The following is a 23,560-nucleotide window of genomic DNA, read 5'->3' on the forward strand; positions in this document are numbered from 1 at the left end:
TCACGACGTCTGCGCCCCGCTAGCCTGTCTGTGGGATGGAAGCCACAGCCTTCACACCCAGGAAGGTGACCGGGCTAGGACTGTCTGGGCCTGGAGCAGAGCCAGGGCACACAAGGAAGTGTCTCTGAGGCCTTCATCACGTCCCTAACTTGGCGAGAAGGTCCCACGGTCAACAACCGACTCCACACGCTCTCTTTCCGGCTGAGAGCCCACGAGGGTGCAGACACCGCCTCGTTCACTTTTCTGTCGTGAGCAGGACCATGGGCCCTGGACCCTGGGGGTTTCTCAGGAAATGCTTGCAGAGTGGATGGTTGGGTGTGTGAGTGTTTTAAATGTAAGCACAGATGCAGAGGGTGCTTGGAGTTCATTCCAGGCTCCTGAAAGAATGCATTTAAAACAGACCACTGAGGGCTGTCAGAGGCAGACAGGCTCCCCGTTACTATGAGTGCGAGATGGAGTCGGGGAAGGAAGTGGGTGCTGGGCCGTCCATCTGAGCCCTGCACTCAGGCAGAGCAGGTGCGCTCCTGAAGAAGGACCCGCAGACAGAGCGGGACTGCAAATGCTCTGATCTGGAGCTGGAAATTTCTCTGACCACCACAAACACAGAGGCAGAGAAATTATCTCATTAAGATAATTTGCCGTCACACTGTGAAGGCAAATGTACTTTTAATTGCCTTGAAAAATGCCAGGCATTTTTTTTTTTTTTAATAGACTCCACGCCCAGCATGGAGACCCGCACGGGGCTTGAACTCAGGACCCTGCGATCAAGACCTGAGCGGAGATCAAGAGTCAGACGCTGAACTGACTGAGCCAGGTCCACACCCCAATGCCAGTCATTTTTATGGTGATTGTTCCTTATGTGTCAAACCGACCCTTTGGCATTTTACCGTAAGTAGCATCCCTGCCAAAGCAAATCCTGTATGTTACAGGTGGTGGGGAGGCGATCATCTGAGTTTTAGCCCCAAACGTCCTGCCTCTCTGAGAATCCTCCCAGAATGCCTGAGCACCCCAGTTAGGAGGAGGTTGGACTGACAACTGGAGGAGGGGAGCCAGTAGACTTATGCATGGGAGCCCCTCACACCAGCCCTGGGAAGGCCAGTAACATCCCTCGGGTCCACGAAGTCCTCCCAGCCACACCCGACCTGGAGCCCTCACTGAACACCCAGGAGCTGGTGAAGGAGGATCCGCACACGCTGCATGCCCAGGGGGCTCAGCCCACTCTGTGTGGACCCCAGAGCCCTGCAGTTATCACATCTTCCTCAAGGTTCTACGACTCTAACAGCCCAGAAGGTAAAAGGAAGCAGAAGAAGCAATAAGAAGCAAAGCGCAAATGATCTGAGATTCACCTGCCATAACATATACCCCAGAGCGCATTTGTGGCAAAGCCAACGGAGATCCTCATGGTCCACGCTGAGCAGAGAAGCGCCATCTAACCTGGCTTGTGAGAAAAATACATAGGCGGGCACGTGGACCATCCAGTGCCTGCCTGTCCTTCAAGGTCCCATCTCCAACAGCCAGTCTTATGTGATTCTGAGAGGCAGAGTACAAGGGGGTGAAGGGGTCCCGGGGTCACTGAGTGGAGCAGTGACCTAGTCCTGTACGTTCAGCCCTGAGGTCATCCACGCACACGGCAGCGCAGTTGGGTAGAGCGGTGATAGAGAGCAAAGGGACATGGTCCCCCGTGTCACACTCGTCCTGGTCACTTTCGCCCCAGGGCGTCTTGTAAACTGTTCAGGCCATCAAAGTCTCAGCCGTGCCATATAAGCACGTATTGCACAGACCTTCCCAGGATGGATAAGGCGGGTCACAACACTTCTACTCATCCAAGAAACAATCAACATGAAGGCTTCTGAATGCCATTCGAAGCAGCAGAAAGAAAGCAGAGATCGTGAGCGAGAACAGCCTGGCCTCGGCCCCTGGCCGGAACCTGGCGGCCCAGGACCTCTCCTGCTGCAACCCTGCTCCCGAGCTTCGGTCCAGATGCACGCGGTCCCAGCTGCACCACCCCAACGCCCACCTGCCCCTTCTGGTCCTGCTCCTCCTCTCCCCACTGTCCCCATCCCCACCTCCTTTCTCGCGGCACAACTTCTTGCCCCTCCACACAACTCCCAAACTTGGTATTTTTCTTCCTTTCCAGAAGGCACGAGCGTGAGGGTTAGACTTGCTGCAGTCTGCCACCTCCTAGCTGTGCCACCTCAGGCAAGCTTTCCACCTCTCGGGGCCCAGGCGCCTTGGACAGGGTAACAGCTCTTCCGGAAAGATCCAGAAATCCGTCAATGCGCTGGCATAGGTAAGAAACAGGCATGGTCTGTGGTCATAAAACAAGTATGTTCAGCATTACCTGAAACAGAGTCCAGGCGCGGCTGACAGAGCTAATTAGTGCCGATCTGAAGGTGAAGTCATTTGGCAAACACTTGAAAATCGCAGCTCCGCGGCTCACCTCCCACCCCGCCCCCAAATCTGAATCAGGGCGGAGATGTCAGATGGATTTCACTCTGAGAACCTCAAACTCGTACCCCAGGATCAGTGGGGCCATCGGGCCTGACAGCCGACGTCTGGGGTCCCTCCTGGGGGCCACACGCACGCACACAGCCGGGAATGCCTCCCTGTCACACAGGGACAAGCCCTGGGGGTGACCTGCGAGCAGGGGAGCCGCCAGGCGGTGGGGGGTCAGGCTGTGAGTGCACCGGGTAACACCGCTGGGCATCTCTGGGCCTGAGTGAGGACTGCCCATCATGTCCTGGGCTTGCTGCCTGCAGGGAGGGGGTCTTCTCCCCCCTCCTCTGCTTCCACAGGCTCCCGGGGGGTGGGGGACAGTCGGAGAGCCATCTGCCTTCTCAGCACCAGCAGCTCTGCCCTGTCTCGAGGGCCACCTGCTCTCCCACAGCGGATACCTGCTTCCGAGCACCTTCTGTGCCCTAACTGAGCCCTGACTGCACCCGGTCCTGTGGGACCAAGGCCAAACCACTCGGGCTGTCTGAGCCTCATTCACTTCCCATATGCACTGAGGATCATCTGAGTACTGACCTCTTGAGGTCCATGTGAAAACAGGACCTTAGCATCTGGAGATCGTCTCCTGGGAAATAATACCTGTCACCAGCCTCCCTGTCGTTAGCAGAACTCCCCAAACCCACCAGAAATGGGCAGGGGCAGAGAATCAATCCACGGGCGGAGAAACAGATCCCAGAACCCACGCGGCCCGAGAGTCCTTGAGTCTGGGAGTCCCACCGTGGTCGTGGCACAAACCCCACTGCTTTGGGGAACGTGAGGGTGACAAATGTGCGGACCAGCGTAAGACCACACGCAAGTAGGAGCTGCAGAACCAGGGCGCGTGCGCTCTGCCCAACGGGCTTCAGACTCAATCACTTCAAACATAATGCTAGCCAAAACAAACAAACAGAAATTGTGCTGAGAGCCTCAACCCAGGCTGAGGGCCACGAGGGTGACACGGGCTCTCTACAGGACGCTGCTTAGATCCCCCGTGCACCACAGTCAGAGTGGGTGGCTGAGATGCAGTTAGGGGTTACACGTGTGGGGGGACCCCCTGCGTCCCCAGGAGCTGGTCTGTGGGCCGACCCCCACCCGCTGAGGGCCATCTCCTCTGGTCCCTGGGGTAAGGGACGCGGGCTGTCAGCCACTCCTCCCCGCGGCCGTCTCCCTGCCGTGTGGCTCCTTGCTGACCCCCTGCTGGCCCCACACGGACGCTCACATGGTCACGCACTGTCACCTTTCTCAATCTTGCGGCCCCCGTGCCGGAGCGGATGGCGTCCATCAGGGCCTGCCTGGCTTGGGCGGGGCTGCCTGAGCTGGACCTGGCCGCCGTCCTGGATGTGGAGGGAGCCTGGGTGGCTGGAGGCGGTGGGGGTGGGGCGGGCAGGGGCTGAAGGCCAAGGTCACGGAGTCCTGGCGGCTCTGATGACTGCTCGGCGTCCCGGAAGCTCCGCAGCTCCTCAGAGGCGAAGGATGACACCTGGAGATGACACGGTTCAATGACAAGGTCCCTGAGGGCCTTCTGGAGGGGCCACCCGCCCACGGCCTCACTTAGCCTGCAGCAAGCCCGGGAGCTGTGCGAGCTCGCTGCCTGAGTTCCCCAACCGGCGACGGATGGCGGGGCGCGGGGTGGCCGCCGTGCCTTCCTGAGAACTCCCTGACCTCCTGCCTCGCCTTGGCAGGTGAGGACAGACGGAGGCCATCCACACCACTCTGACCAGTTGTCGGGGAGTAAAATACCCATCACGCAGTTCCTCGGACTCTGCGACTGGAAGCTGGAGGACGCGGTCCTGCCCCTCAGCTCCGGCCCTCCTGGGCTCCCGAGGCCATGCCAGATCAGCGCCAGAGGACCAGCCACTTTGCCCCCCAGGAGAGACAGCCCCGCAGCCACGCTGGGTGCCCGAGAACTCGGGAAACGCCCCGTGCCAGGTGGGCAGGTAGGAAGGGAGGAGGACCGCTCCCGGATGCCTGGCCTCTCCCACGCAAGGGCTGCCCCTCCGCGCCAGCCTCAGCGGTCCTGGGCTGCCCACCCTGAGGGTGGCTTAGCAGATGCTTAGGACACGGGAGGGCTGCCCCGGCTTCTGTGGCACCCGCGTGGGGCGCTCCGGGGAGTGGCTGTGCGTGCCCATTCTGCCACGGAAGGCCCTTCTCTTACCTTCCGCAGGCTGCAGGCACCACTGTGCCCTCGGATGGCGGACAGCAGTGCAGAGCGCTCGCCCGCTGTCTCTGTGTAGGACGGCTTCCTGGGCCCTCCCTCGGAGGTGTCTGCTGCAATCTAGAATATTCAAAGTGTCGACACACGTCACCCGGAAGGAGAAGTGCTAAGTAGGACAGCCTCAGAGCAAAAGCACTACCTGTCAGCTGAGGGCTCTAGGATGGATTATGCAGCCCCGTGCTAGAAGGAAGAATGTTTTTGCACGGAACCGTAGCGACTTAAGATTGCATATTGACCTGAGAGCCTCTAACAAGCAAAGGGCAGGTGTGCGGGCTCCCGTTACGGCTGCTGGCTTTCTGCTCTCCTGACAGTGCTCTGCCTCAGTTCCTCATCTATAAAACGAAGCAGACGGCTCCCAATGCGGAGCGTTGGTGCTGAGTGCCTGGCTAGGGAGGGAGTTCCTAAACTGCCCCTATTGCTACTCAACAATGACAGTGTGAGCTGCCGGAGATGCAGGAACGTCAGGCAGGAGCGGTCCTGGCCTGAGTCTTCCCTGACTCACGCCTTCGTTCACGAACCGGTCAGGGATGATCCACACCTACCTCTCCGCTCCCTTGGGCCCAGATGTGGACACTTTATTGTCGACATCTTTCCCCAGGAGAGTCAGGGGCTTAAAGGCAGTGGGGACAACCCCAAACCAGTTTTTGTCTCTTTCGTGGTTCTAAATCCTCTAAGGCAGTGAGACGAAGAAACTCCTGGTGGAAATTAACCCCGAGCATCCCGCTCATTGTTCCGCCGGCCCCGCCCCTCCCCCAGGCCCCCGAGGACCCGCGTGGGTGTGGAAGGGGAGCCTGTGCCCTAAAGACAGGTGCCTGGCCGTTCACCTTGCGAAGCCCGTCCTTCCCTCCCGCCGAGTGGATGGCTTCCATGAGAGCACTGTGCAGCGACGTGTCTTTTGGTGCTGGCCTCTGGACCACGGGTCGGAATTTCTTCTTTGGCCCAAAGATGCTGGGGGACGGCGTACCGTCGGTCTCGTGTACCTCTGCGCACAACAAACTGGGCTTTTCCTCCTGTTGTAGGGGCTCCTGTCCGGCATGGTTATTCGTGCCGGACCCTCTCGGAGACTGAGGAGGCTCCGCGTGGATGGGGCCCCACCTGGAGCCGTTCACCAGGGTCCTGCCAGGAGTCTGATCGTCTCCCGAGCGGGCAGGCGGGGGGTTTGTACCGTCCAGCGTGCATGTGGGGGCAGATGCTGAGCTGGTCCTGGGGTCGCTGGTGCTTTGCCTTCCACTGAGGCTCCAGCTCTGCGTCACAGAAATGTGATCCCTCTGGGAAGCTGTGACGGGCGGGACATAGGGACTTCTGTGGACGCCAGCAGGACAGTCTGGAGCAGACAGCTTTCCAGGAGGGCTGCTGACCTGCGTTCTGGGCTGGGCTCCTAGTGCCGAGGCTCCCCCATAGGTATGAGAGCGTGTGTCTGAGTACGGGCTGGGGGCTGTGCCGTCTGTCCTAGCGGGAGGCTGTCCAGCCAGCTCTGGCGCTCCGCCTTCCTGGGTCTCCTCGGCATGGCCATGCTTCCTCACCAGGCTGGTGTGGGCTTTCTGGGGCCCTATCCGCTTGGCAATGGCAGAGGCCACGTACTGACTGGATGTTCTCCTCTGAGGCTTGAGAAATGGGACTTCCGTGGCGTTCCCTGCTGGCACTTTGATGTGACAAGGGGCAGCCGTGGGTGGCCGGCTTCTGCCCTCCTCCAGATGTCCCCCCTCTTCTTGGCGGGCAGACTGCTGTGGGGGTGACGTCACTTTGGGGTCTGGGAAGGTGGGCTCTGTTCGGAGTCTGTTTTCTTGAGGCTGTGGCTTCCCTGGTGTGGAGGGAGTGGGGGTCCTCTTGGTGAAGCCCTCTGTGGGCTGGCCAGAGTGTTTCTCTAGAGAGTTGGACCTCCAGAATTCTTTGACTTTTCCAATGGGCTGGGTTTCCAAGTCGAGGGCGGACGGCGACAGGGCTATGGTCTTGCCCCCCTCGGCGTGGGGACTCACCAGATTCCCTAGCTCGTCAATCTTAATGGCACCCGTTGAGAGCGAGACTCCTCTGTCGTAACACCTCATCTCTGATTTCGGAGGGACAATTTTATACGTCGTGAGGCCATATTTAAGTCCATAACTTCCCCCTGGGTTTTGGCCCCGTTGATACCAGGATGGTGGTGCTGAGCCACTACTCTTACCCTCACCTTCCTTGTCCCTCACTGGCTGTGACCTCGCCGTCTTGCTGGCCTGCGTCTTCCCACCGAGAGCAGAGCCAGGCTCCTCGCCACTCAGCTCTGCATCTGGGCCGTGCGGGTGAAACGCTGCAGAAGTCACCTTGGGCTCCATCTTATTCAGATTCACAGCCTCACAGGGGTTGGACGAGGCGGGTTTGCGTTCTTCCCCGATGTCGTGGGGAGGAGCGGGTGCGTTGGACACTTCTGCCCTCCTTCCACGCTGCTGGCTGTTCTCCTCCTGACGCGGCGTTGGGGGGGCTTCCCTGTCCATGATGCCCCCTAGACCAGCATTGTTGTTTCGATTGGAAGACAACCCCGAATCCACAGGGTCATCTGAAACCTCCCCGATGAAGGTGACTGGGATTGTGTCCTCATCACACTCGGGGATGGTGGCTTCTGGCGTGCAGTGAGGGGACACGCCATTCACAGAGCCGGTCGGCAGGCTGCTGCAGGCTTCAGGGCTCTCTTCCAGTTCTGCAAAGAAGGACGAACACAAGTCACAGATTGGCATCGCTGGCATGATTCCCAAGCCAATTACTTAGTGTAATCACGCCCTGGCTTTGATTTTCCTGAGGTTATTTTTGGGTAAGTTATTTACATACATTTTAAAGTGCCATTCCAATTTGTCACCTGCACATGCCTGGGGCCCAAGTCTCAACTCTGATGGCTCGATGGAGAAGCTCTGCACAGCCGCGATGTCTCAAGGTAAGGCATTCAGGTACCACATTTTGCCCCCTGGAAACGCTGTCTCAGCGCGGAACACGGTGAGTTTTGGGTTTTGACCTTCAGCTTACTCGTGTTCTTCGGAAGCACCACAAACCACACGGGGTGATGTGCTCACGCCTTAACTTCTTAAGAGGCAGATGACTAACTGGGCACCTCAGAATTAGCCCTAAGGGACGCAGCCGCTCACGCGGTCACAGCCAGAGGGACACAGGACGACCGATTCAGCCTTTTCAACTCTGTCCAGCACATCTTCTGAGGACAGAAGGCCGACAAGCGAGCAGACTGTGGATCGGCTCTGCAGTCCGTTTCCTTCTGGTTTCTGTTTGAAGGCATGGCCAACGCCTACCTTCTAGATTACTGTCAGCGTGGGCCTTTGTTTGAAAGATTCCTTGGCTGTCTACCGAGATCATCTGCATCTGCTTTGGCCTTAGAGTATCACCGCCCCAAACCTACCCGCACAGCAGCAAGCGCTCCACCATAAACGGGTTCCCGGCTGAGGCGGTGCGTACTGGATTTCCCTTTGAGGTACGCCAAACGTCAGCGAGCAAAGGGGTGCAAGTCTTAGGGAAGCTGTTCGCCTCTGTCACCCAGCGTTTCCCAGGCTGTGCTCCCCGGCCCGCCCCTCACACCCAGGCTTTCTTCAGGCGGAACTGGGTTTCTCCCACCGAACTCTCCTTCATGGAGCCATGCCAAGCGTGGCCAGAAAAAAACCACCACCGGAGTCTACGGCCACACAACATTAATGCTGTGGCAGGATGGAGGGTCGCGCTCACCTTCCAGCTCCTCATCCAGTTCCTCAAGGGTTTTCTGGAACTGCCCGGTGAGAAACAGGTCTTCATCACCACTGGAGGTTATAGCGGCTTCAGGTCTAGGGAAGACCAGAGAGACAGGAAGGGCATTCATTTCTTATTCTTTATTTCTCTACTCTCTTCTGGAAGTACCCGAGGAAGGCACGACACACAGCCAAGTTCACGCAGTTCTGTCCTCACGGGGTCCTGCTGCCCTCGGGGTTGCCGGGACATAGTCCGGGTGTGCGTGCATGAGTGCGTGTGCGCGTGCGTGCGTGCGCGTGTGTGTGCGTGTGCGCTGTGTGTGTGCGTGTGTGTGCATGCGCATGCACGTGTGACCGGCAGCCACAATTACAACCGCAGGGACCGTGATAACCGTCCCCCCAAGACTGGACGAAGCCCCTCCCAGGGAGGGCTGCCCCCGTCCTTCTGCTCCAGGTGCGGCCTGCACAGCCAGTCTCCAGACACAGGGCTTCTGCACAAATTATCTTGTTACAACCCTTACAAGCAATTTCAAGGCAGGTAGTATTCTCGTTGTTCCAGATAGGAAACCAGGTGCCGAGAGACTAATGGAGCCGCCCAAGGTCACGTGGGCTCCAAACCCTGGGGGAGAGCCGGCCACGTCTGGTGTCCAGTGGCACACTGTGGCCCCCGCCACCTGGACATCTAGGAAGATGTCAACCCGCCTGCTGAGGGGAGCCGGAACTCGCCTTATTTGCGTCACTCGGACAATAGCATCCACAGGACGTCTAATGCCAAAACGATTTCAATGCAGCCTTTGCAAGGGCTCTTGTCTCTGTTCTCGCTGCATAGAGAACAGAGACATGTCGAGGGCAATTGTCTAGCTTCAGTGAAAGCTGAAGGTCTTTTCCACTGATTGTTAAAATTGAGGACCAATTTCCATCCTTGCTACTCAGGCCCAGATAATGATGCATGAAATATGCTTTCCACAATCCTCACTTACATAGCAGAGTTTGTGTTCTGATAAATGAGTCTTTCTTACTTGGTGGCTGTGTCCTTTTGGGAGCCAGGAAGCGGCTTCCAGATTAGTCTCAGCTAATGTCCTCTGACAAGCCAGACAAAAGGGGCTGGTTGTGTGTGCCTGTGGGCCAATTAATGAGGACCAAACAGAGCAAAGGCTCCCTTTCCTACTGCTGTTGCTTGGATGCATTTTCTTAAAGTTGTGCTTTTCTCTTTCATGGACCGTGATGGCTTAAGTACATTTAATTTACATAGTTAACAAAATATGTGGCAGAGAAAAAAGATGCATAGTGCTATATAAAATCGTATTCGAAACTGAAAATGGTACTTTTATAATGCTTGCTCTTCATTTGGGATGCTTAAAGCCCAGCTAAACAAAATTCTGCATGCACTTCTGCTTCAAAGTACTTGCTTTTACTTCAAAGCATGCTAAACCACATCGCTCTATGAGAACAGAGTGATATTAATGAGAGTTAAAAAGCAGTTTAAAGTAAAAATCCCACTAATGCTATTGTTTTATAAATGTTAAACTAGAAACAAGTCATTGCAACCTGATGAAATGCGGTGAAGCTGAGACCCTCACACTTGTTGCTACCCGAGAGGAATGGAAATGCATACTGAGAAACAAAAACATTGCTTTAACTTTGTAAGAACCTTGGTTCACGAGTCTCCTTTGGTAATTTGTCTTAAGGAAATGATCCTATAGCAAGCGAAACAGAAACACAACAATCAATGTGTGTCGAATTTACGAGAGGAATTAAAAAATATCCAGCAACACTGCATGTTGATTTCAAAGGGCGCTAAAATCAGTCGATTTTGGAGTCTATGTGGAGAAGAAGATCAATACTTACGGCAGCATGTTATGTGAAGAAATCAAGACATAAGTACAGGAGGAACATGATGATCTAGAAACAGCACACACCCATGGACAAGGGCGGTAGAAATTTAGACAACCACCACCAACCACTGGGATTTGTTGAAATGAATGAACTACAGTGAGTATTTTATCCTTTTTGTCTAGAAGTATGCTCATTTTGGTACAAAACAGCTTGAAGGATAGGCAATCTTTTATATATTTTTAAAGATTTTATTTATTAGAGAGAGAGACAGCAGGGGGAGGGGCAGAGGGAGAGAGAGAGAATCCCAAGCTGACTCCACACTGAGTGCAGAGCCCGACGTGGGGCTCGATTCCACGACGCTGAGATCATGACCTGAGCCGAAATCAAGAGTTGGTCACTTAATGGACTGAGCCACCCAGGCCCCCCGATAGGCAATATTTTAAATGGCCAAATTTAAAATAATCCTTTGGGCCCTTCTGACCATGAATGAGAATTCTTTTTTTGCAAAGTAGTTCACATTTTTGTGATACGATGCACGATTTGCATAGTACATCATGTTTACAATTTTATTTTGTTATCAGTGCTTACCAAACCCAGTGAGTAGCTGTCAGCCTGACAACCATAGAGGGTGGCAGAGACAAGGACTTCACCATCTTCCTCAGGGCCAGGCCCCAGCCTGAGCTGCCCCCTAAAAAGCCATCGGTAGCCAAACCCCAAGGGCTTGGGGCTCCTCAGCTGTTCCCCACCTTTTCCCAGTCCAAGCCTTCTTGCGGAAGTCTGGGGACCCTACACTGAGTCCGATCCGTCCGGCTTCTGCTCTCTTGCGCCCCCTTTCCTCTGCCTGCCTCAGCGACACTGCACAGAATCCCCTGATGCGGTCACTCAGTCCCGCTCCACCTCTACCCGCCTTGCACCTCACATGGCCCTCTGATCACATCCTCCGATGTGGGCCTGGTTTGTTGGGGCCCTGCCTACCCAAGGGGACAGAGTGGACACATGATGGGAGCCTCCAGCCTGGGAGGGAGGGTCTGTCCAGGGTCCTTGGCTGGGCTGTCGTTCCCAAGGCTGCTGACCCACTTGGGCTCCTGCAGCTGCCTCCTCTTGTGATACAATGCAGAGGGGTCCCTGCGCTCTGGGCCCTGGGCTTCTCGCCAATGGATTTTTTGGCAAAAGTCAAAGCCAATGTCAACGTATCTATTTTGCTGGGCAATGTAAAATTTCACGAGGGAGAGATTTAGCGATATCTGCTTTTCCTTCCTCATCCACCGCTATCTACTTGCCCCCAAAGGGTTAGCCATGGATTGTGACTATTCCTCTGTCCCTGCAAAAACCAGTCCGAAGCACTTCGTCCCTGAGCTTGGAGGTCAGCATTCTGTGGGCTTAGCAGGAGAGCCCGAGATGTGTCCCTGGAGTCAATAGCTGGCAAGAAGCGTCCGCTTCTTTGTAGCTGAAAGTAAACGCGCACAGATGTTCCTCTCCCGGGCACCTTCCGCACCCCCAACGTACACCCCAGTCTTCAGATAGGTTCCGTGTTGACAGTCTGTTTTGGCCTAAGACCAAGAAAAACGAAGAGCAAACAAACACAGTGCAGACATTCTGATAGCGGGTTGTACATGCTGAATAAACACGGCCAGCAGCATTTTCTCACACTGAGTGTGGCCGCAGAGAACACAGCTTGCAGCCAACTGCTGTGTCCGGCGTGAGGGATGAAGGGCAGGGGGCGAGGGCATCAGGGTGGCCGAGCCCCCCATCTGGCCCATGGCACGGCCTCGCCAGCTTCTGGTGAAAGGACACTTGGGAGCAGTCGTGTCAAATCAGCCCTCGGATAAATAAGTTTTGGTTTTTTGTTGTCATTTTATATGAGAAAGAATAAAAGAGCATGGGCTGATTCTGATCCATTCAGGCCTGTGAGGTCATTTTCCTCTCTCTCTCTTTTCTAAGAATTTATTTATTTGAGAGAGAGAGAGAGAAAGCAGGAGCAGGGGGAGGGGCAGAGGGAGAGAGAGAAGCAGACTCCCCGCTGAGCAGGGGGCCATCCCAGGACCCTGGGATCATGACCTGAGCCGAAGGCAGACGCTTAACCGACTGAGCCACCCAGGTGCCCCGGTCATTTCTCTTTTTGATGTAGCTAAAAGAGTTTTCTTTAAGTAATTTATCCAATAGCAGAATTAAAAAATAAAGTGTGAGGGGAAAAAAAATGTCCCTTTCAGGTAGTGATTCAATTTGCTGATGACAACCAAACTGACTCATGCATTTTCAAAACAATTACTCGATAAACGAAAGGCAAGAAGCTTGGGAAAATCTAGTTGATGACAGTCGTATGTGCTCCACTTCCCAGCCCATTTAACAGCGCCCCTGTATTTACAGAGCTTCAGAGTTCTAGAATCACCGTGTCCCCTAAAAATAGAATAGGAGCCACATGTGTAATTTAAAATCTCGTTGTTAAAAAAAAAAAAGAAAAAAAAGAAAAATAGGTGAGATTAATTTTAATTAAGTACTTTATTTAACTTCACTTTTATTACACCTTAATTAGTATACTTGATTTAACCCAATACTTAAGCCACATTATTATCATCATTATGTATCATCATGTAATTAATATGAAGAGCTCTTTTCTTCACCCCAAAGTCTGTGTCTTCTACACTCACAGCACATCTGCATTTGGGTCAGTCGCCTGGCAAGGGCTCAGCAGCCAAACATGGCCAGAGCTTCTGTATGGAGCAACACAGTTCTGCAAGATCTGGCATGCTATGTGTGTATGTATGTATGTACGTATTTTTGGAGTGGTTTTTAAATGCTCCTTTGCAAACATAGTTACAAAGTATCTGGGTTCTAGGATGTGTTAAGTGTTTCTGAGTGCTCTCCCGTCACAAAGTTCTAGGGTTCTAGAAGGTGGGAGATGCTTCTAAGTGCTGCTGGTCACAGAGTTCCTGAGGTTGTAGAGTCCTGGGACCCCCCCCAGTCCGGCACCAGCCAGTGGAAAGGCAGGACCCCGTCTCTTCCAGCCCCTCTGCTGCCCCGCAAACCCTCAGTTCCTCGATGTGACCAGAAACTCATGCCCTACAGGGCCCCACAGGTCTCACTGCTAATGTCCTCATGCTTACCACCTGCTGTCAAGTGGGGCTGAGACGGACTTGGGGACGGCAGAGGATGGGGGGTGAGGGGGGATGGCAGGCCAGACTGGGGGGCTCCCTTCTCCTGAAGCTGCACCTTCTGTCCTTTGTGGCTCTAACCCTGCTTTCAGTGGGGTCCTACCATTAACCAACACAGCCTGAAACCCACTTATCCAACCTCTCATCTATTCTGCCCGGATGTTTCCCAAAGGCACCCTGGAATTTAGAGTCCCACGATGTTGATACTCTGATAGATACATTGTCTGATTACAGCAAGACTGCCTTCGGGATTCATAGGCTTAGAAATAACACACGTTCCACTGTGATGCCCCTGCGGGTGGGTAGGAGGCAAAGTCCTCTCTGTTTTCTCCCCTTATCGCACACAAATGTACATAGACACATTTAGTTTCTTTCTGAAGGCGCTATGAAGTTTAAAGAGGCGGGCGATCAGAGATAGATACAAAGCATACAAATCAACAAATCACATTTCTATTCTTTCTCAGGCAGTTGTGAATAGTAACTTCAACAGCAACTAAGAACTCCAGCCATCAGTTTTTGAAGGCTGCCAACATGTCAGGCACTATTCTAAAGGGTAGAGAGAGGTCCTCCATCTCTCCACGTGCTAAGGAATTCGATACGCGGTCAGGTCACTGGCCCAAGAGTGTAGTCGCCGCCGATGAGCAGATATGACCTCAGGCAGTCTGATTCTAGACTTTTTACTCCTCTCGTAGACTTGTTCTTTAAGTTTTAGGAATGTTGGCCCAGGCCATACACAAACGGGAAATGCATCTGGGAGGAGATGCTTAAACAAATGTAGGTCCCAGTGGAATGACTCCTGCCCTGGGCGGAGCTACGCACGGGGCCACTCTCAGGTGTCCCCAAAATAAGGGGTGCCCATCACCTGTGCATCTGTGCTGTTCCTGTGCTCTTGGGCTGAATTCTTCCCTGAGCTTGTTCACTGGCTGCACTAAGTTTAGAGGAAAACGCTGGGAATGTGTTGTCCCAAGTTTGCGTTGAGCGCACAGACTTATTTTGCAACAGATGATAATTGGATCCAAGCAAACGACTTGATGGAAAACATATCATTTGCAGATCACAGAGCACAAACGGTATTCCAATTATTACCAAGCACTCACACTTGCTCTTTTTGGAAAACTGGTATTTATTCTTTAATTCAAAACCCTGGCTCACAGGGCATTCGGGGGAGCCCAGCCAATGGGGTCACTGAAGAGGTGGTGGCTATAGCAGCCCGAGCGGAGCCTCTAAATCAACTGCCGGGGACAGAGCCGTGAACTTTGCCACTGGGCTGAATAGTTTCAGAAGGACGCCCTCAGCTGAGGCCAACCCGCCAGGAGTCCTGGAGGAAATCGCACTTGGCCTCCAATTTGTCAGCGTGGGCCCTGAGGCAACCCTAGCCAAAGCTGTTCAGATGGCTTTGATGTCTACAGGGTGCAGAGAAAGGAGAAATAGCCAAGCAAACGGGGACCTAACTCGGTAGGGCTTACAAACTTGGGTCTTCTCACTCAGGTCACGGAGGGTCTTGCGCTGTTCCCACCAGTACTCCGTGAATACCTGAGTAACAGAAGGCTGGCAAAAGGACAGGGTCCTCCGGCAAAGCAGAAAACCACAAACGCTCCCTATCTTCCTGGGGACTGGCCCCAGAGTGCAGATGCTACAAGCTGATGATGTGGGGGTCGGCTGAGAGTGTGGGGACGGGTTTGCCACCTCTCAGAATGCACCCCCAGCCAGAGGGAGGGTGCCTTCTGCTTTGCCCTAGCCTCCAGGGCTTGGCCTTCAGAGGATGGACTGGTCTCACGGCCACGGTCATGCCCCGATCATTGCTATTGGCCACACAAGAAGAACATCCTTTATTACCTGCAGAAACTAGGTATCAGAATCACGCAGGGCAGAGCCAGGAGGGTGGATCCGGGGACCAGCAGTCGGCACTGAGAACAGGGGTGCCATCTCCTTGGAGGAGGGGTGAGGTACCCGCTTCAGGGGCACATGCGAAGTGCTGAGTGAGTGCTGGTGCCAGGCCTGTGTTTGCCCTGCCTGCCCCCCTCCCTCCACCCCGGGGGTGCAGAATGTCAGGACACCTGCTCTACCTTACTGTTTCTCTCAATCCCTGTTGAATGCAGGATGCTCCCTGAAATGGGTCTTCTGTCCAGGAGGCCGAGCTCAAGGCCACAGCTCTGTGAACAACGGTGGGTTCTGCTCTCACACAATTTCAGCTTGATCCGGGGCTGCCAACCCCTCAGCCTGGGTTCTCATCCGACTGAACTTGACCACAGGCTGGTCTGGACCCCTGAAATTGGCCTGGCACACCCGAGTTCTGCAGACTGGACCTCTGGCGTTCATCCAGCGAGATGTGTTCTCTCCATACCCATGCAACACAAGTGAGTACTTGCAAGGGCTTTCGGCATGACAGTGTGGGATGATGGAATGCACAGAACAGCATTTCAGAAACTGCTTAACAGAGCCTTATCCCAAGGAACATTTGGAGGCAGAACAGAGGGGGGCTATTGAAACAGGCTGCTTTCCTGCAGAATTTGTAAGAGACTTTCATATTTCACGAAGAGGAAGCTAGAAGGAGTCCCCACACATATCTGTGAAGATATTTTTCAAGAGCTCTCTCACAGGAGAAACCTGAGCAACTACGATATTCCAAAGCTGGAAAAGAAGCAGGCAGAGGAGGAAGGGCCAGGGCGCCCCTTAATACTCAGTGGAGTGCACATCTGGGAGCGGGTCCCGCCCAGCATGCAGATGTGTTTGGTTTGGCTCTGAATGTCTGACTTGATTGCCAACATTTAAAACTTGGGAGACCTCACATAAAAATTTGGATTTCTGGCTTCTCTTAAAAGCCGGCCATGCTGGGTCTGTGATCCCTCCGGGTAAGTCTGGAAGGAGGGTGCAAGGCTGCTTTCTCGAGAGAAGGCTGAGCTTTTGGGGCTGCCCTCTGTGGCCGCTCACCTTCATTATCTGCTTGGTCCCTGTGAGCCTTTGAGTTGGCAACCCCAGCTTTCTACCTGCTTCTCCGTCACCCTGAGCTTGATGGAAAATCGCATTGGAAATAAACATGTGATACACCACACCACAGTCTCTGAGTCAGTCTAACTTGTCAGTGGAGAGCACTCCAGCAAAAGAAACGTCTCAGGTGTTCCCAGACTCAATACAGATGTCGGGGGCGTTGACCTATGTACAATGGCAAGCATTTCTCTGACTCCAGCAGGATGTCCAAGAATTCAACTCATTTCTGACCCTACGGACCCAGAGACACCATCCGACCCATAGGTCGGAGGGCTCAGTCCCACCTGGCTGCTCCCCACCCCCACCCTTGAGACCCCAGCCTCCTGTTTCTGACCACCGACCACTACAGAACAGAGGATCCAACACCTTCCTCCTTAGGTTCAATTAATTTGCCAGGATGACTCACAGAACTCAGAGAAAGGCTTGGGTTGACCAGGTTCTTAAAGGACATCAGAAGGGATATGAATCAATAGCCAGAAAAAGAGGTGCATAAGGAGAGGTGCGGGCAGGGTCTCCACGCTTCTCCAGCCAGAAGACACTCTCCCCAACCTGCTCGTGCTCACCAACCCAGAAGCTCTCCAATGCAGTCCTTTGGGGGTTTTATGGAGGCTTCATAGCATCATCATGATTGAGGAAGTCCCTGGCCATTGGCTTTTTACCTCCAGCCCTTCTTCCCTCCCAGGATGGTCAGGGAGTGGAGCTGAAAGTTCTCCCTTTTAGTCACTTGGTTGGCTCCCTTGGCAACCAGCCCCCACCCAAGGGTGCTTTCCAAAAGGCATCTCATTAACATAACAAAAGACCTTTATCACTCTCAACACTCAGGAAATTCCAAGGTTTTTGGGAGCTGTGAGCCAGAAACTGTGGATGAAGACCAATATTTATGAGACATATGTTTTGGTCATTTGGATGACCAAACAGATATTTCTTATGAATCACAATATTGCACTAACTACAGTCATTCCATGAAAAGTCCTAGGCAGAGGGGGATCCCAACTCTGTGACAGATAGTGGGACAGCACAGACAGGGCTGGGGGGCTCAGAGGCTATCTTCATCCTCGTTAGACTGCTGGGCTGTTGGAAGCCCAGAGAATTCTGGGTGCCCCATTTCCTAAACTAACAGTAGTAACTTTGACAATGTATCCTATTTGATACACAGGCAATGTGTACTGAGCCACGCACACTGGGCTTTTATAGGCTTACCATACCTCTGAGAGGTAGGGGGCATCATCTGTGCATGCATAAGCAAATGCACAAGGCTCTGCAAAGTCATGAGGACTCTCAAAGACTAGGCTACTACTACTTAGTGCTGGGGGACCCACTGTGGGTCAGTCAGAGCCCCCTCACTCCCCGCCTTGCTACTCTCAAATTCCATGGCACCCCAGAGATTAGGGCAGAAAAACATGCCCTACTCCCTGCTGGGATAAAGCAGCAAATTCCAAAGACTCCATGATTATCCTGGCTGTGGCCACAGGCAACATTAACTCTCATATTTGGATAGAAGTCAGCAAGATTTTACATCAGGGGTCAATGCCAGCAAAGCAAACGATGACTAACATGAGCATCCTGAGGGGCCAGAATTAAAAATGTCTGATTAGCTTCAGATGTAGAGCTCGGGGTGTGGAATCTCCACGCAAACTCACAGAACAGACCTGGGGATTACTGTAGAAAGTGATTTTTTTTTTTAATGTTTAATGGATGAAGAAGGAAATACCATAATTTTTCTCGGCTCTCATAGATGCAAACAGCACAGGCTAACACACCTTGTGTGTGTGTGTGCGGTGGGGGGGAGCAACTGCTACTTTTTAATTTCCTGTCAAATGAAAATACAAACTTGGTCTTGAAATGGCCTGTAAGATTGATGAGCTATACGTTAAAATTATTAGAGTGTAATTAACAAATGGGTAAATGCTCATGATAAATCCTTAGGTAAAAATAAATCAAAATAAATTATTACTGACACTACAATTACTTAACCAGGTAAAGATTTGTGTGTTCATATGGACAAAGTAGGAACAAAACACGAAAAACACAAAGGCATTCATTTGTTTTGGTGATAGACTCGCGAATTTGTTGGGATCATTCTACTTTTTGTTACTATTTCATTAACACTGTGTGCGTGACTAGTTCTTAAAATTATTTAAAGGGTGAAGAAAAAAATTGATGGGCCGCAGAGAATTAACCTTCTTCTTAGAAGAACAAAGAAAGGGACAACGGCAGTGTGCTGGGACGTGTCGGACAGATAAACCAGTGCTATGGAACAGAGCGCCGGGGCACGTACGTAATCCAAAGTGGAGCTAGGAGTCAGTGGGAAAAAATAGATTTCCTTCTTCACATCACGCCCGAAAATAAACCCAGGTAGTTGAGAAGCCCAGATGTGAGAAAGCAACACTAAACTTGTATAAGAAATTCAGATAATCTTTAGTCCTTCAGGGTAGGAGGAGGGTCTCTTAAATATGCAAAGACCATACACATTCAGGAGAAAAGGGACACGTTTAAGAATATTAAAATTAAAAAGCAATTTTTATGCAACAAGAGAAAACAAAGCTACATTCAAGGCATAGTCTTAAAGACTGTGTGTAGTAAAGAACTGATTTACAGATTAAGAAGAAATTAATGAATTTTTTTTTTTTTTAAAGATTTATTTATTTGTCAGAGAGAGGAGAGAGAGCATGAACAGCGGGGGCAGCAGGCAGAGGGAGAAGCAGGCTCCCGGCTGAGCAAGGAGCCCGATGTGGGACTCGACCCCAGGACCCTGGGATCATGACCTGAGCCGAAGGCAGACGCTTAACTGACTGAGCCACCCAGGCGTCCCGAAATTAATGAATTTTTTTAAAAAAAGTAAGATCCAGTTTTTTGTTGTTGTTCTTGTTTGTTTGTTTTTTAAGGTCTGTGGGGGTGCCTGGGTGGCTCATTCTGTTAAGCGTCCGATTCTTGATTTTGGCGCAGGTCATGATCTCAGGGTCGTAGGATCAAGCCCTGAGTCAGACTCCATGCTGGGTGTGGGGCCTGCTTAAGATTGTCTCTCTGCCTCTCCCTCTGTCCCTCTCCCCACTCTTGCACGCTCTCTCTCTTTTCTCTCTCTCAAAATAAAAAATTAAAAAAAAAATTTTTAAAAGGGCAGTCTCTAGAAAGGCAAGTCATGCGAGAAGAAAATCGAAGTGTTAATACACATAGGCCAAGATGCTCATTCTTACTAATCAGAAGACTAAATTAAAAAGCACGTGAAGTGCAATTGGACACCTGCACGCGTGGAAAAGTAGAGGTGTTCTGATGGCAGGTGCTAGTGCAAGTGCGGATGGCGGGCCGTTAGAGACCACTGGAGGGCCTGCAGACCAGACGAGCATTTTGGAGAGCAATTTGCCAAGAGTCCATAGTTGAGGATGAATTTCTCTGAATGTCTAATAATTTCTCCTCTAGAAAGTCCAACTTCCTCATTGTTTCCAGTGGTGTGGAAAACCAGAATGACCTAAGTGCCCATTAATTAAAAAGCAGAAAAATAAATGAACTCACAAGACACGTATCATCATGGATCGATCTTAAAAACACGATGTTGAGTGAGAAAGGACACTGAGCGTATGGTACCGTTTACATAAAAGAAAAAACAAACAAGCCAATCTTTAGGTATTACTTATAAACACCTACATGTCTACAAAGAGCCTGAAGACATGGTTGTGGATAGTGAACCCCCACATCCGGAAGTGGCAACTTTGGAGGGCACCTGCTGGTTGGGTCACCGTGAACAGAAGACCTTCCTCCCAAGGCTAGGATGGAGCCTCCCTCTCCAGCTGTCCCGACTCACCTTGGATGCCAGTTCCCAGAGCCGTTCCTCTCCCAGGTGGGGCTCTTGTGGGGACCCAGTTCTGGGGTTCCAGCCAGGTCCTGGTCACTGCCGTCTTCCTGGTCTGTGGCCCACTTATCTTTGGATTTCATGCTGTCGTGTTGGGAATCCAGGGAGATGATGTCTGAGGGGGAGCTCACCACTCCAGAGTCTTCAGTTGTGTCTTCTGATGCGAAACAGCTGCTGACAGACACGGTCTCCTCGGCCTCACACAGCACCGGCGGGACCTTGTCCGTGCCGCAGGGACTGCTGGGGCCCAGGGGCAGGCTCACTGGACAAGACACGGCAAGGACAGGTCAGCCAGCATGTTTCTACACCAGCCTGCCTGACTCACCTGGAAGCTGGGATTCAGGGCGCCAGGAATCAAGCAAGACCCGTTCCAATGCAATGGCTCCCTCCAGAAATATTTTAACTCGGAGGGAGCTGTAGGCATATATGTGATCGAGAGCAAAACTTTCCCTCAAAAATCACATTACAAATCAGCCTTTTGGATTTTTATCCTGTATCTGACTATGGGCAAGCACATTTAAAAATTCATACGAATGACGTGGTGAATGCAATTCTTTCCAGCCTGAGCCTTGGTTTCATTGAAGTTGTTTTAAAATGAGTTCTTTAAAAAAAATAATCATTTCCAAATATAAACAGACTTAGAAATAGCTAATACTGTTCGGGAACTTCTGACAAATGTTTGATACGAACATCTGAAATCTGACCTAAAGTATTAATGGTACGCTTTGTTGGCATCTGGCTCCCCCTTCATTTTTATTTTATTTATTTTTCCCCCCTTCATTTTTACATGCGAGACAGGGAGATCTGGTCCAAAGAAGAGGTGATCTTGGAGGCTCACCTCCAAGAAAAATGAAAAAGAACCAGAACAAAAGTGTATTTGGTGGAGGTCCTCTGGCCCCCTGAGCTCTTAAGTGAGCTTTACTGCAGCTGAAAGAATGAGATGCAGAGATTTGCACGGATCAGAGCCAGAGTTCCATCATACTTTAAATATGAATGATGGGGGAACACTGTAGCCATTTGGCACACCTACCAAGCAAGCTCTTCAGGGATAGATACATTAAGCATGTAAGCAGAGTGAGCTTCCAGTTTCTCTGAGGTCACGGAACGCTCCATGCCCGGGAGAAGGACAGGAGTACGCAACTCTGGACCGGCTGCGCAGCAGGGCTGTCTTCTTTTAATTTAATGTAGAAACAGATTTTAAACTTCAGTATCTCAGCCCTGGTGAGCCAGGAAGGAAGGACTATGTTGTGTTGGAGTTTCAGTGTATTTTGCTTATTTATTTAGTATTTAAAAAAATTTTTTTTTTTTATTTTGTATTTTGTTTCAGAACCATTCCTCCAACACATAGCTGCTGGATGCCTGACATGGATACCGGCCATCGGCGTCCCCGGTGCTCACTTCATATAATCAAGCCCCGAGAGTCAAGTGCCAGCATCCCTGTCCTCAACCTCAGCCATGGCTTCATCGGGACAGCAGGCTGGCAACATAGAATTAACGAGCCCAAAAGAGCGCCAAGGAGACCATTCCTTCAGGGGTTGGCTTATTTGAGATCCCGAACAATAAAAGAAACAAAAGAACAAAAATTAAAACAAACCAAACAAAACAGACATTTCCCAACCGAGCTCAAAAGTAAAGAGCGGGAGACAAAGGAGGAATTGTTTAGAGAAGCAGCAGAAGTGCACAAGGCAATGTGTCCGAATGCAGCGAACGCTTTTAACAATGCCCGCCTTCCTGCGGCGTTCTTCCAGGCCTCTGCGGCCAGGCTCTTCATGAGAGGGTAGATGTGGAGAAGAAACGCTGCCTTCGGACCAGTCCAGCCAGACCTTTGCTGTGGGGGGTTTGCTGATGAGCTGTCGCACCTCGCGCGGCTCCCGGCCGCGCTGCCCACACGGCCGGGGACTCCACCCCACCGTGTCAGTCCGGGGACCCCCTCAGTGGGGCTCCACCGCCCAGCCATCAACGGCAGCCCAGATGGCCAAGCCAGACCCTTGTTGCCTGCCTTCCCTTTGGTCACTGTCGCTGAACAAGTAGGTCAATTAAATTCACACTTTCTCTTCTATGTGGTATAGGACACGGTGAATGAGCATAAAGGTTTCAGGTCACAGAGACCTGCGTTCGAATCCCAGCAGAGCAGCTGAATGGTGGCCAGGCAGGGGTCTGGATCCCTTGGTCTCAGTTTTGTCTGGGAGGTGGGCTCATGGGCCACCGTAGGACTGTGGGGAGGGCTCAATGTGATGTCCGAGGTGCAATGGCCCTGGTGTGTCTCCACCGCTGGGGTGGGGTGGGGTGCGTGTGCCAAGATGGGAAGGGCCCTGTGATCGCACCTGGGACACAGATTTCCGGTCCAAGAGTCTCGGCAATTTGGGGACACATGGTTTATGAGGGGACAGACACACACACAGAGACCGACGGTGCCATATGCCAAAACCAACTCTAGGTGCCTTTGCACAGGTCGAGTGGGTCTGGCTGGTCAGAGGGAGGGGTCAACACTCAGCAGGTACCAAATAGGGGCTCCATCCAGCTGTGGCCCCCTTCTTCCCACCCCAGCAGTCACCTCTCGAGTGTGAAGTAACCCCACGGGGTCTGCTCCCTGAAGCCGACCTCTCAACGGGTCCCGCCTGTGGCTCTGACGTTCTCCTGACACAAGCCCTGGAAACTCAGAATTCATCCCTGGTGGATGGGGGGCTCCAGGCCCACCCCACCCCCTTTCTCTCCAGTTATGAGATCCAGAATGCTCGTCTGGGCTTCCTTTATATCCTTCAGAAGTTTTGAGGAAAAAAAAAAGTTGAAAGTCACTGTTCTAAATTAAGCCAACTGCAAACCTAAATTGACAATGTGTGAGAAGTCTATATTGAGCCTTTACGTGTGAAACCGTTTTCACAATATACAGTAAAGACTGCAGTTACCGGAGCTCCCCTCTTGCCCAGGCAAGCCCTCCACTTCTCATGGATTGCCTTCCAGGGCCTGGGTAACTGCATCCTTGAACCGACTGGACAGGTGTTCAGTGAGGGGCCCCCCAACATGCACCGTGTGGGGGGCCAGGGAGCTCGTGCTGGGCAGGAGCGGGTAAGGGTGCCCTGCTCTCAAGAGGGTGGTCATACAGGCATCGGGAGGACGGGTGCATAAATGCTCGAGGAGAAGGAACGGGAGCAATGCCCCATGCAGCGGGTGGTGGGGACGTGTGGGTGAGGACGGGAGGACAGAACGACAGCAGTGATGTGGGCACCTAGCCCAGGGGATAGGCCAAGGAGAGAGCAGCACGTGCAAGGGCTCAGACTCATGTGAGCGACTTCCTGCCACACTTCTGGGGTAGCTGTCAAAGATGGCACCGATTTGG

General features: G+C 52.4%; 1 protein-coding gene across 4 annotated transcripts in view; it reads right to left on the reverse strand.

Annotated features, from left to right (window-relative positions):
• Positions 1-23,560, reverse strand: part of COBL (cordon-bleu WH2 repeat protein) — a 286,445-nt gene that overhangs the window by 17,038 nt on the left and 245,847 nt on the right. For all 4 annotated transcript variants that reach the window (XM_078059943.1, XM_078059941.1, XM_078059942.1 and 1 more), the window contains 5 exons: positions 20,176-20,485; positions 8,402-8,496; positions 5,530-7,376; positions 4,646-4,765; positions 3,728-3,970 (listed from right to left, as the gene is read on the reverse strand). In XM_078059943.1, the coding sequence (XP_077916069.1) occupies positions 3,728-3,970; positions 4,646-4,765; positions 5,530-7,376; positions 8,402-8,496; positions 20,176-20,485 (2,615 nt within the window). The remainder of the gene's footprint in view (positions 1-3,727; positions 3,971-4,645; positions 4,766-5,529; positions 7,377-8,401; positions 8,497-20,175; positions 20,486-23,560) is intronic.

Source organism: Halichoerus grypus, chromosome 12 (assembly GCF_964656455.1).
Source record: "Halichoerus grypus chromosome 12, mHalGry1.hap1.1, whole genome shotgun sequence".
Taxonomy (NCBI): Eukaryota; Metazoa; Chordata; class Mammalia; order Carnivora; family Phocidae; genus Halichoerus; species Halichoerus grypus.